Raw genomic sequence first — 13,573 nt, 5'->3', positions numbered from 1 at the left:
AAGTGGCAGTCACCGCACCTCGCATATAATTCGCAAGCCATAAGTGCTTTACTTGTACCCCATCAGTCGGTGTCTGGATCAGGCTGCGCTGGGGCAGATGCAGCTCGTGCTGATGGAATCTGGAGTAGAGAGGTGATAGTCTCGACTCCTTAGCCAGGGCCAGTAACGACAGATCAGGGATCTCGACGAAGCCCTTCAAAAACAATAACACCCATATTCCAGCAAGGGCAAGGAATACAAGAGGAACGCCAAAGCTCAAGATAATTCTGATATGATAGCGGCGGTTAAAGCCAGAAGTGTTTCTGGTACATTAATTATGAGAGTGATGGGCCTGAACCAGGCCACCATTGATAAATGGTCCTCAAGGGCCTTATGCAGCAGCCTGGGGTATCGCATGGCGCGGAGTCAGTACTCGGAACGAGGCGGGGATATTTAGAATCGACATCGTCAGTTTATGTAGAGCTCATGGTTGATCAAAAACAGTCTCGGCATTACCTGCCATTTCAGCTCTGTGGTATGTGAAGACACAGACAGATGCCGTAAACGCAGCAGTGATCATGACGTGCGAGTATTGCAGCGGGCATGAATAGGCACAGGATAATTCACCATCATGCGGTTGCAAAAACATATGTGCGAATGGACCGATCAACTGCGCAAGAGCTTATCAACGCACCTTCAAGACCCCCGAGTCATCGCGGCAGCGTCGATTTTGTGGAGATCATTGAATTGTGGTACCGACAGTTGTTACAAAGAGAAATAAATGCGACAACACATAAATATTACGCATTACAAACATCATGTACAGCTCAAAATATACGAATCTTGCAAGGACCAGATGACTTCAGAGGGAGGTTGAGTGTCTGTGGCGGGCAATGAATAGGGCGAAGCCTAAAGTCTGTGTCTTTAATCGTCCTCCTCGAGCTCGGATTCCTCAGCAATTTCTTCCCTCTTCTTGCTACGGCTCGACGCAGGCTTGGCTCGCTTAGACACAGGTTTTGAAGATGCCTTCGAGGTAGGTGCACGCTGGACAATCAGCAAAACCATGAGACATGTATCCTAGCAATCGAAGATGCAATAACATACCTTCCGCTTTTTGGTGGCAGGCTCCTCTTGCATCTCCTCATCCTCGTCCTCGTCACCGCTAACAGCGGCCATGTCGTCGCCAAAATCCTCACCGGACTCCTCGTCTTCGTTCTTCTTGGGCACCCGCTTCCTAGCAGGGCCTTTAGCCTTCTTTTCAGTTACATCCTTCTTCGCGGTCGGAGCACGCTTCCGCTTAGGTTTCTCCTCCTCTTCCTCATCCTCTTCATCTTCATCTTTTGGCTATACAACGTCCTCTTGCTTAGCACGTTCGATCTTATAACAACAAATAATACGCTACAGACCTTTGGCTTCCTTCCGCGAGTCTTCTTTGGCTTCTCATCCGCGTTGCCGTCCTCATCCTTCTTCTTTCTTTTTACTGGCGCTTTCTTGCCGGTATCCACCGCCTCACCGGGTCCGCGGTCTTCCTCAGGGATTGCGCCATTATCCCAAGCTCGCTGCACCTTCTCCTGCTCAGCGGACTTCAGAATATTGAAACCTTCGATCTCAGAGGGTTCGCTGTACGACAATTTCATACTAGCAATTGACTTAGCATCTGCGCAGCCCCAATGTCGCCAAGCACTATGTATGCGGTCTTTATTAGGGACCATAAGAGCAAATAATAGATGGTACACGTACAGGGACTTGTTACCACGAAAGTCAACCTCGTTTCCGAGCCTGAAGAAGTCTTTACCGACACTCGCTGCAGCGATACATCGTCAGTATCATATAATCCATGATCATATAGCATGTCTACCAACCTCCACAAGCTAAAAAAACATGAGGTAAATATGAATATCGACAATATGGAATAGTAGAAGAAAACGTACTCTTGCACTTGGCGCGGCCGGATGAGGCGTATTCGAGTTTGAAGACGCCCTTCTTGGGAGAGTCATCCTCCGCATCCTTCTTTGCTTTTGCGCTCGCTTTCTTTTTCTTTGGTCTTCCCTCATCTTCGTCATCTTCTGCGTCCTCCCCTTCAGGTTTGCGTGCAGAATCTGGGATATCCTCGTCGGCGACCTGTCCCTCTGCCCAAGCTTTGCGAATCTTTTCCTGATCTTCCTCTGTTAATTCTTCAAACCCGTCCAAGTCTTCCGCGTCGTCGAATGACTTTTTCGCGTTTACAATAATTTGGCGTGTTACACAGCCCCAGTGACGCCAGGAGCTGGGGAGTTAGGAGGCCCGACGGTCAGCAAAGGATGATTAGACAAGAATCATATGGACATGAAACAACTCTGGACGGCGCAATCAAGGAATAGCACATACAATGACGTGTTCCCTTTGATATCAACAAGAGTTCCGAAGCGAAGCTCCTCTTTCTCGATTTTAGTACCTGTAAACAAATTCTAGCTCGCATAAAAATCAAGATCACATATGACCACGTACCCTTACATGGCTTGGGTCCTACGAACGCGAAAGGGACGCGACAAACGCGATCAGCAACGAGCCAAAACTAGCTCAATCATGGACATTGACGACGTACCATTACACTTTGCCTTGCTGCTAGAAGAGTACTCCAGGCGGTAACCCGTCTTCCTTCCACCTTCGTCGTCAGACATGTCGCGGTTGTTAGTGGGTGAAGGGTGCGGGAAGGAAAATAAAGTTCGCGTCTGCAATGGGTGGTGGCAGTTGACGCGTTATATACTGGTGCTGGCTTCAAAGTCCGCTTGGAAATGCGCTGCTTAGATAGCTTGGGCACGCCTGGCCACCCCTGGCGCACGGACCTCCATCACCTGCCACAACCGCGGTGACTGTGGTTTGCTCCATGTGCATACTCCCAGCCGTCAATAATGCAAGCAGATACAAGAAACGAGTCCGACAGTTGTCGTATGCTTGGTTGCAGCGCTGGCGGTTCAGTCCTCGGGTTAGGGTTGACCGGACTGTGTCTTGCAACCGTTCTTGGCCCCAATCTCATCCCACCACTGTCTCTTAAGTCTTCCTATAGCGTCTGTAAGGGATTCCAGGAAGATAAAGATCAGACTCAAGATAAGCCTGTATTATTCTGCGTCGTGCATAACGTGAAACTGAGCGAATGCTGAGACTCGTGATGGTGGTGAGCTGCCGACATAGTTAGTGCACAGCGTTCCAGAATGATTCTCCTTATGAGTATGTAGAGACTATCCTTTCCATCTTTCAAGGTATTTATTAAGCAATCTGCCTATGGGAAACGATCCTGTACGGTCGCGCATGGGACGCTACACCCTTTGGTGGGTAAACCATGTTTTGCTGAATAACATGTCTTCAGACCGGTCGGGAATGTCGCGTTTGGACCTGGACCACATGAGATTGCTCTTCAACATTTTTCAAATCAGATTGACAGTCCCCGCTTGGTCTATGTTTTGCTGCATTTTGACCTAACACTCATTTTTAAATGATTTTGGATTCATGTTGGACCAAGATATAACAACCCGTTCGGCTATTTGTCAATTTATGGTATGTAGTTGAATTTTGCCACCGTGACAATGCCGACCGGACTCGTTGCTCATATGACTGTTTCCAGCCGCACTGGTTGTAAATTCGACTAGGGATGACGCATTTTTCGCTTCTCGGATGTAGGATTTTCGGATGACAGATCGCTTCAACTCCATGTACTCAGGTTCGGATATGGCAACTCAGAAATGGGGACAAAGGTATAAAGGATGATGTTGTTGGCTGGTTCACATTTTTCTTGACGGATTTGCTTCACCTCACCTCACTTTACTGCTACACTGTCTCTGCATACGTGAAGCTGCCAGCAATGACGGATGTGCTCTACGCCAGTATGCTCTACTGCTCGTTGTGCGACAGGTACTTCCCGGGCGAAGAGGCTCGTGCTCAGCACGTACAAGTTTCTTCGAACCACCCGCTATGCGAGCCATGCAATCGCCGGTTCGCGAATAAGAACACGCTTAGAAACGTATGGACATATACTTTAAGTTGTCTATCAGTCACTGAGTTTTTATACAGCACCTGGTTACTTCACTTCGACATCACTATTGTGCTGTGTGCGAAAGAGAATTTAACACTGCGGCCGGTCTCCGCGTGGTACGTTGGCACATTGTGTACAAAGACGGTGCACCGATACTGATGTCGTGTTCCTTCGACAGCACATTGATTTCGCGTCTGTTCATCGTGATGACTCTGATGATGATGACCTCGAAGACTATGCTCCGGGCGACGATGAAGAGTTCGAGCACGAGTCTGGCTGGGAGGATACGATGGGAAGCATGATCTATCCCGAGGAGAGCGAGCGCGCCGATGACGATCTCGACGTGAGTGAGTATGAAACAGAAGTGTCAGATGATGGGTACGACGAGGAAGATGAATATTGGGATGAAGATTTTCTGGACGATGTTGAGGACACAAACTATGACGGCTTCGCCTCGATCGCGGCAGCGTCATCATCTGTAATGCGAGGACGTCTTGATGACCGCGTAAGCACCCTTCGACTCAATATCATACTTGAGGATTAATTTAATATTCAACAGTCTTCTGACCGTGAGCGCAGTATCTCCGCAGAAGACGATGTTCAAGTGTCTTCATCACTTGTGTTCACTTGCTCCTTATGTCTCGAGATCCCGACAGACACAAGTGCGACTCGATGCGGGCATCTATTCTGTACTGAGTGAGTCTCCATTACACCATCGTCGGGAGCTTCTGAGAGCTGACTTGTGTACATAGGTGCATCCATCAGGCTCTCGCATTTAAGCGAAGTTGCCCAGTCTGCCGTAGGGCAGCGGTTCCACTCCAGCTTAGAAAGATCTACCTCTCGGCCAGTTAAGCAACGGTGTGTTCTGGCTATGTGTAGAGCGATGAGCCGCATAGACTGCGCGGCCGCTAGTTGGAGCCTGTAGCTTTGTACTAAATCAGTAATCTACCCAGCCCTGAAGCTGGTTCTTCTTCACTCTTCGGCAAAAGATCTGACTGATCCGGACGGGACGCCTTGGCTGTCGGTCATGCACACTATGTTCCTCATAACCGTACAAACTCATGATGAAGCTGAAGGTGTATGTCTATTTAAGTTGAGATTCTCGTGCATTTGTTGAATGTATTTCTCTCGGAATTGGGTTCTTTTATACCCGTCAGCGACAATAGAGGTCAAGGACATCAACCCGATACACGTGGCTAAGGACATTTGAATGTTGAACAGCTGGCGCTAGACCTCGCGCGATATGGATACTGCTGAACGGCGGGCACTGCTCGTGTTGGTCGGGAATGTATTTTAAATGAACCATTATGTTTGGTAGATTAATGCTGCATATATTTCTTCGCGTGAAACGTTGGCGTACTGACTTCACAATTCGGTCTTTGTGAAGTCAGTGTGACAGCTACGGGCGTTGTCTTCGTCTGAACGAACCGGGCACATACCGTCGAGTCTGATGCTGTACAAAACTGTACATGAGGGAGAATGAGGAGTTTGTTATAAAGGCAACATAGGAGAAACGAGAAATATCACGAAACCAATCCATCATCCCCCCAAAACAACTGTGTACTATGTCATAATGATGAATCGTGGATATGAAGGAGACCGACGCGAAATTGCGTTCGCGGTTATGGGTAGGCTAAGGCAAAAGCACAGCAAATCCCATGACACTATGTATTCAATTTCCATTCTAAGGTGACAAAATGGATACTGAATTATGCCCGTGGAGAGACCTCTCTGCGCTCGGTGAACCCATGACCATACTACATGAAATGATTCAGTGGTGTGATCGAAAAGGCGCCCGAGTGCGATCGCGGGCGGTTTCCTCTGAGCGGACGGGCGCCAGATTCAAACAACTTGAAGTCTATTTCCGCACCCTGTTCTGGTCTTCCGGAGCCTGCTGGAGGTTTCCTATACTCTTACTATAGGGCAACGCCTACTGAAAACTTAGCTTTGCACCTTAACACTTTGCTACTCATATCGTACACTCTGAGCTCCTAAATTGCCACCAAGTGTGGGTTGTACATTGGCACCTTGCTACAGCACAATTTTTCATCTAGTACGGGCCCAGCAAGCTTCCTGGTCGTTGTGTCTGTTACATTCAAGATAGCTGCCGGCTATGCGATTCACAAAACCGGCATGGGTGATGCACAAAGGTGAAATCTTTGTTCAGCCTTTTGGGACCGGACTGATGTGGGTGTGCGCAGATACTTCTATGAAGGGCGACCAAGAGAAGCGGCTGTCCATTTTTTCGGTACACGTTCATCCTGATGGATCTCGCATTGCCACCGGCGGTCTTGATGCCAAAGTGCGAATATGGAGTACGAAACCAATATTGAATCATGCTTCTGAGGTCTCCGGACGACCACCAAAATCTCTCTGTACACTTATGATGCACACGGGTCCAGTGCTAGTGGTACGGTGGGCACACTCGGGAAAATGGTTGGCGAGTGGGAGTGATGACCAGATTGTCATGATCTGGGACCTCGATCCGTGAGTGGTTCATGCCGTTTCCCTGGTCTGGCAGTAGTGAGTGGCACTGTTCATACTCAAAGTGGTATGTCTAATTCTGCAGTACGGCGAGGGGCAAGGTATGGGGATCGGACGAGGTCAATGTCGAAGGCTGGAAGCCATTGAAAAGGCTACCTGGGCACGATAGCGGTATGTTCATTCTTTTTGTTCGACAGCATATGCAGTTGTATTCATTTTACCTTAGATGTCACAGATGTGGGATGGTCCCCAGGAGATAGATACCTTGCAACGGTTGGATTGGATTCCCAGGTGTTAGTTTGGTGTGGCTACACTCTCGGTATGTGATAAAATGTTCCGCTTTCGAGTCGATTTTGATGTCATTTGCGCTGTAGAGCGTCTGCACAGAATTGATCAACATCAGGGATTTGTTAAGGGTGTTTGCTGGGATCCAGTTGGAGAATTTCTTGCTACTGGCTCTGACGACCGGTCTGTCAGGATTTGGAGAACAACGGACTGGCAAATGGAGGCAGAGGTTAGAAAGCCCTTCGATCACTCTCCGGGAACTTTCTTCAGACGTCTCAGGTAACATCACCTTTTCGGCTAGTCTATAGCATTGCAGTTCATGTGTTCTTTCACTTTCCAGCTGGTCACCGGATGGCGCGCATATAACGGCATCGAACGCTACGAACAACGAGGGTTATGTATTCATTGCGGCGGTGATTGCAAGAAGTACATGGACTTCGGAGATCAGTCTCGTAGGGCACGAGAATACAGTTGAGGTAGCGGTGAGTTATATTTTCATGTGCCCCCAAGCAACTTTCTTGATGAATTATCGTAGGCTTACAATCCGCACATCTTCCTTCGAGATCCATCACTATCAGTCATCGCGTCCAACATATGCTCAGTTGTTGCATTGGGCGCAGATGACCGGGCGGTATCTGTATGGCAGACTAAATCAGCTAGACCGCTCATTGTTGCGAAAGAGGTCTTTGATCGACAAATAATGGATTTGAGCTGGTGCGTAATTCATTCTGGCTACAGCTCGGCTTCTTAACGCGTGAACAGGTCTCATGATGGATTGACCCTCTATGCCGTGTCATCTGATGGCACGATGGCCGTTTTCAATTTCGATCCAGAAGAACTCGAAGGCATCGCACCTAAATCGGCGCAAGAGCAATACCTCAAAAAGTTTGGGTTTATTCCTCCTCCTTTGCCGGAGGGTTATTCCCACGACCTGCCCGTCCGACACATGTCAGAAGAACCTGCTAGTTCTCGTATGACTCCCCCACCATCTCCAGGCCGTGCAGCGTCTCAGGCTCAATCAGACTTCGGCACTACTGTCAATGGAACTAGTGGTGGCGAACATATCAATAAACTCGTCGCGAAGCGCAAGACGAAAAAGCGCATACAGCCAACGTTTACTGGTTCTCTTGGGTCTACAGTGCCATCTGCTGCGAATGGGGGCGTTGATACTGCCGATTCAGGTGCAGCTGCAAGCGCTTCCGGCAGCGTGGGCATGTCTACAGCACGCACTTCAGGCGAGGCCCCTTTGTCGGCTTCCATAGCCAATCATCGCCATCCTTCATCGCACTCGGCGTCGACTCTCGCTAGTGCTAAGCCATTCGGCTTGCCGTCAAGGCCGTTTGGTGCGAATATAAGCGACCTTACGAATCCGGTAGAGGATGAGGACTTCAACATGTCTCCAATAGACATGAACACAGATGTGCCCATCAGCTCATTGGATACGAGTATGCCGCTTGGAAAAGGCAAGAGGAAAGCCGCTGATCTAGTCGATGATCGTGTCAACAGCAAACCGCGGACGCTTGGTGGTGATCGTGTACGGGAGAGTGTGCCTGTTCGTGAGATCGCTGGAGGAAACGCCGGATTTAGCGCCAACAGTAGCTTGGGATTGTGGAATGAACAGTCGAGCCTGATAGGCAGACTTCAAGTTCCGCCAGTCCTGACATACTTGAAAGCAACAGTCGAAGGCAGTGAGGATGTATTTGAAGGACGCAATGCGGAAGGCGATGGTGTGTGACTTTCCATTATTCATTAGCTGATATTCACATCACTTTCAGGGTCTACCGAGGTGCTCTTCGTCAGTGGGAAACAAACTCAGTGGCTGGACTATCTTCCATCACCTGTTTTGGCTATTACAGCTACGACGGTCTTCTGCGCTGTTGCCATGCAGGATGGGTCTGTCAATGTTTATTCACACACAGGGCGGAGGTACGATGTCTTTCCATCTCTGTTGGTGGCTATCACGAGCTGAGATACTGATACTAGGCTAATGCCCACATTGACTATCGGATCGCCATGCTCAATATTGAACGGGTGCAAGAGTTCTCTCATGCTGCTGACTTCTTCAGGTGTCCTTCATGTTTGGTATGTATGATTGTAGACTGTCAGACACTCATCTGACAATTTTCGTCAGGAATGTGAAAAAGCAAAGTGCTACGTTCTCTCCGACTTCAGTGCTGCCCCTTCTTGGATCATCGCCCAATATAACTATTCTTTCAGCTACCGTCCGCCCTAATGGCGCACCTATAATCCATCTATCAACTGGTATTGCTCAATCGTGGGACTCTGCGTTATCAGCTTGGGTCAAGCTCGGCGATTCTTGGTGGGCCAAGGGTTCGGATGCATGGCAGGGTCGACAACGCTCCAACAATCAGTCAACTACTCGTGGAGTCATTAGTGTGTTAGAGAGTAGCATCAGCGAAAGGATGACGGGCGACGACGTAAATGCAGACAAGCAGCGGCCCACATGGTGGAACACTGCTTTGACTCTTGGGCATCTAGAGACTAAGCTACATGCTGCGAAAACTCTCGAAAGTCCACAAGAGTACAAGCAAGCTCTTTTATTATATGCAAAGCGTATTGCAGACGAAGGCTTCAGAGGAAAGGCCGAGGAATTGGTTAAGGAGCTCTTTGGGCCGGTATACTGGTGAGCAGTCCTACTAAACATATCTTTTCTGACTTACCGGTCATCAAAGGCGTCCTGGCCGTGATGAAGTCTGGTCGCCTGTATTATTAGGCATATCTAAGCGAGATTTGCTGAAGGATGTACTCACTGTATTCGGTACGTTGGTTTTTCGTTGATAATTGGGACACTCACTGATACGCATGAACTGCGCCGATAAGCCCGGAGTAAGACGTTAACAAAGCTTGCTCTTGATTGGCAAGATATGTTAAAGAAGGCAACCATTGAGGAGTAGTGAAGGTTTTGATCGTAATTTTGCCTAATTTATGTGTTTGGGTCGTTTCTTGTGGACTAGTTCCTATTCTACCATCGCAGGATTCCTTCTCAGTTATGTGGTCGGCACAGTGTGAGTCAGACTAAGAGCTTCGCGCGATATCAATGAAAGTGAGCAAGTGTGAAGTATGAGTTGCGATGATGGACGACGCATTGAGAGTGAGAGGTCAGCTGTTTTGTAAGGGTATATGATAGGCCCGGGATCATTCATTCATATCAAGCCCGGGACACCGAAACAGAGCTCATCAGAGAAGATCACTAAATCAAGTACGTGTCTTCTAACCTTTGGTCTCGACCTTGCTGAACATACCAAGGTTGTATTCAGATCAGCAAATCAATAATCAATTACATACACAGCAACCAGTCAAAAATCCAATGCGCGCCATATTGGCAGAGAGTACTTCCACCGTCAGCCGCACCTCGACATGCTTCTCCCTACCCCACTGGCTACGCTGCTTGTCCTAGCTTTACGCGCGCTCGGCGGTCAAGTGCCGGTCTTGGATGGAGTGCCGGGAGGGACGGCTGTCCATAATAGGGCTATGATCGGGAAGGCCATACCACAGATCTCGCAAATTACCGCCTCGCCCGGGAAGTTGCGTGTTGTTGAGAACAGTGGCGTATGCGAGACTACACCTGGTGTCTATCAGGCGTCAGGGTATGGGGACATAGCGTACAAGAAGAGCATTTGGTCAGTATTCTGAAAGCCTAGCGTAATCTTTCTCTCACCACACACAGGTTCTGGTTCTTCGAAGCTCGTGTAAACCCGGATCAAGCTCCTCTCACCGTCTGGCTGAATGGCGGCGTGAGCTCTGCTTCGTGATCTTCGATGTACAGCTGATTGACCATTTGCAGCCCGGAAGCTCCAGCATGATTGGATTATTCCAGGAGCATGGGCCATGCCGCATAGTCAGTGATAGTAGTGGCGTTGTTTCTAACCCATATTCTTGGAACAATGTATCTAATATGTGGAGTACATTGCTACACTCCAGCGTGTAGAAGCTGAGGTTTGTCCAGGCTGTACATTGATCAACCCGTTGGTGTTGGATTTTCCCATGGCGAGCTGGATGTCCGTACATCGGAACAGGCCGCTGCGGACATGTGGACAGTGAGCTGCTGTATTTACCGTACCTATCCTTCTAATTCCGGTTTCCAGTTTCTCCAGATTTTTTTCACAGACTCGAAATTTAGCAAATATCAGCAAAGCGATTTTGCTCTCTGGACAGAGTCGTGCGTCTTAAATTATTGCTCGCGCTTTCACTTGTTAATTTAAGTGGTCTCAGATACGGAGGTCATTATGGTCCTACATTCGCCGCGTAAGTTCAAGCTCTTCGAAGGCCTACTACATATATATATGCCTGACTCTTCTTCAGATATTTCCTACAGCAGAATACCAAAATTTCTAGCGGAACATTGAATGCTATGCGCATTAATATGAAATTCCTTGGTGTGGGGGATGGTTTGACAGTGAGCAAGGCCGTTTGAAGTTCCGATCATATGTAAATATGACAATCTGACAGGATCCCCTGTCGCAATATCCTGGATATATGCGTTATGCTGTTTCGAATCCGTATGGTTTCATTCTAGTCTTCCACACTGTGGACCATTGCTCACCAGATATCTTGTTAGGTACCATCCCCTAGTGTCAGATGTGGAATTGAGCGCGGCGACCACGTTTTGGAACCAGCCTTACGGGTGTAAGGATAATGTAAGTACGGGAATATCTACGCTACAAATCACACCATATTCAAAGGAGCGTACAGATCACGGCTTGTTACAGGAATGGTTCTGATGCCATATGTGCCGACGCGCAAACCTGGTGTAACAACAAAATTCTTGGCCCGTTATCAGGCAATTACGACGTCTACTATGTTCTTTCAGAGAATTCTGATCCTTATACACCTGATCCTACCAATTACCTTAATGACGCGACGTTCATGAAACAAATTGGTGCGGAGAGTCCGTGGCAAGAAACCAATCTCGATGTGTACGCAAACTTCCTGGGAACCGGCGATTGGATGAGAAACTCGAGGCCCCTCCTTGAAACCGTCATTGATGCAGATGTTCGAACTGTGATTTATGATGGCGACGCGGTGAGTACAAGTAGTCAAGATAGTTGTTACGTCTGTTTTGATATCCTTAGTTATGTAGGATTATATCCTAAATTACATGGGAGTGGAAGCAATGGTGCGTCTCTCACACGTGGGAAACGATAGAATTCTAAGATATGCTCTAGGTAAACAATTTGCAAACCAAGTTTACGAAGGAGTATGCCGAACAGGAGTTCACAAATTGGACCGTGCATGGCGAATCGGCCGGCATCTATAAGAACGCAGGGACATTCTCATATGTCCGTATTTTTGGCGCGTACGTTCACACCAACATGTCTGCTGCTATTCCTCACGCTAAATTCCTTGCGAATAGTGGCCATGAGGTCGCTGCCTACGGATACAGAAGTCTCAGCCGGGGCGAAGCTGCTTTGCAGATGTTCAGCCAGATCATGAACGATCGCTTGCTTTATTCAACTTAACATAAGCACCGTTGATCGCTCACGATCATCGTCTTGTCTATCCAATGTGTCATTGCTTAGAAGCGTCCCTGATTCACATTGATATTCTTGTGATTGATTCGCACCTTCGGCTTATTTCTCATAGCACTCCCTCGGACGAAGTGGTGCATGTTGAACCCACACTTGGCATGATGGGTCTCCTCTGCGTGCTGGTCATTAAAATGACCGATAGAGCTGCTGATAGCTAAACCCCAGCTCCCCTCGCCTTCAAACGCCACATGTATGCCGGTAGTAGCCAGCTGCAACCGTATGTGAAGTGCGCAAGAGGTCTTTACCTCTCCCCACATGAGCTGGTGCCTTCTGCTGGGCGGTCAAACCACGGAGGACCGACAGTTTTTAGTTAACTGTTCTTCGCGAACAGTTCGAGTAGTGCCGCACTCTGCTGCCGAGAAGAATCCGACGAAATACCAAGAGGCCATCGGTACCGTGAGACTCAGACATCGTGAGATCCTATAGCGTGGCTCATGAAGATATCTTATCTGCAGCTTCCTAAACCCTGGATGCGTTGCCTTTGACTAGGTGTCTCATGAAGTTATGTCACGTCCGCCCACATCGCTGCTCTCCGATGATCAAACCATCAGCCACTACAAGCGCACGGAGCTTCCCTTCTGCACCTCAAGTGCAATATCCTCGTCAATCGGTTATCCCACAAGAGCGGCATCCTCAAGGTCTTGCAGCGTGTGAGCGTTGGGGTCTATCCCTTGTTGGTCATATCGTTTAGCGACGGAACCTCAGCGTGAGACAGCGTACAATTTTCTTCGAATCCGATTTAGGTGAGCAGATGCGCCACAGAATAGAACCAGTGTTCTCACTGATAGAAATCCCTGCTCTTCTCAGCTGACAGCTCACCCGTATCAGTTGGTAGCCAACAGAATAGGTATCCGAGTCGGGTGCGCAGTGGATTCCAGATTTCCACGGTCCAGACATAGAAGTGACCCTTGTGCGGCCGCCGAGTGCAGCGTCTTTTTTCTCTTGGGAATTATAGATTTCGTATAGAAAAGCGGTTGTTGCTATGGGCAAGCACGCCCCACTCCACCTACCGATTCAACCTCAGGCTCTTTCACTATGGCTGATCTGTCTGGAACTTATGGTCCAATGCTGATAGGAAGTTTTTTGTCTTGCGCATTATGGGGGATGACTTCCTTGCAAGGGCAAGTTTCATGCTTTTTACATCTCGATAGAATCCTGATTATGAAATTTGTTCAGGTTTCTATATTTCTACAGGTAAAATCTGTTCGAGCGAACCTAACCTAACATTTATGATCCAATTTTCTAACAGATATGGATCTGATCGTCT

The 13,573-nt window shown here is 48.3% G+C and overlaps 4 protein-coding genes across 4 annotated transcripts; 3 read left to right on the top strand and 1 right to left on the bottom strand.

Moving 5' to 3' along the window:
* Positions 1–903: 903 nt before the first annotated feature.
* On the bottom strand, positions 904–2,639 carry FIBRA_03268 (uncharacterized protein; the record flags this gene model as incomplete). The annotated part of the gene is made up of 9 exons (XM_012325113.1): positions 904–1,023; positions 1,084–1,323; positions 1,386–1,662; positions 1,720–1,783; positions 1,842–1,850; positions 1,911–2,245; positions 2,347–2,413; positions 2,467–2,484; positions 2,564–2,639. 9 exons carry the CDS (start codon positions 2,637–2,639, stop codon positions 904–906), a joined length of 1,206 nt encoding a protein of 401 aa, XP_012180503.1.
* Positions 2,640–3,817: 1,178 nt separating this feature from the next.
* Positions 3,818–4,532, top strand: FIBRA_03267 (uncharacterized protein; the record flags this gene model as incomplete). Its single annotated transcript, XM_012325112.1, has 3 exons — positions 3,818–3,976; positions 4,027–4,104; positions 4,167–4,532. 3 exons carry the CDS (start codon positions 3,818–3,820, stop codon positions 4,530–4,532), a joined length of 603 nt encoding a protein of 200 aa, XP_012180502.1.
* A 1,569-nt stretch (positions 4,533–6,101) lies between these two features.
* FIBRA_03266 (uncharacterized protein) lies at positions 6,102–9,672 on the top strand (the record flags this gene model as incomplete). Its single annotated transcript, XM_012325111.1, has 12 exons — positions 6,102–6,475; positions 6,558–6,643; positions 6,699–6,791; positions 6,847–7,036; positions 7,098–7,239; positions 7,293–7,471; positions 7,520–8,484; positions 8,533–8,683; positions 8,741–8,839; positions 8,889–9,401; positions 9,451–9,536; positions 9,599–9,672. The coding sequence occupies 12 exons, from the start codon at positions 6,102–6,104 to the stop codon at positions 9,670–9,672; spliced, it is 2,952 nt and encodes a 983-aa protein (XP_012180501.1).
* A 463-nt stretch (positions 9,673–10,135) lies between these two features.
* On the top strand, positions 10,136–12,237 carry FIBRA_03265 (uncharacterized protein; the record flags this gene model as incomplete). Its single annotated transcript, XM_012325110.1, has 13 exons — positions 10,136–10,398; positions 10,446–10,512; positions 10,563–10,675; positions 10,725–10,815; positions 10,864–10,937; positions 10,991–11,023; positions 11,081–11,174; positions 11,228–11,277; positions 11,337–11,415; positions 11,471–11,800; positions 11,859–11,894; positions 11,944–12,074; positions 12,132–12,237. 13 exons carry the CDS (start codon positions 10,136–10,138, stop codon positions 12,235–12,237), a joined length of 1,467 nt encoding a protein of 488 aa, XP_012180500.1.
* Between the last annotated feature and the right edge of the window lie 1,336 nt (positions 12,238–13,573).

Source organism: Fibroporia radiculosa (genome assembly GCF_000313525.1).
Source record: "Fibroporia radiculosa TFFH 294 genomic supercontigs, scaffold1819, whole genome shotgun sequence".
Taxonomy (NCBI): Eukaryota; Fungi; Basidiomycota; class Agaricomycetes; order Polyporales; family Fibroporiaceae; genus Fibroporia; species Fibroporia radiculosa.
Note: the sequence above shows the minus strand (reverse complement) of the source record. Positions and strands in the feature narration are given on the sequence as shown.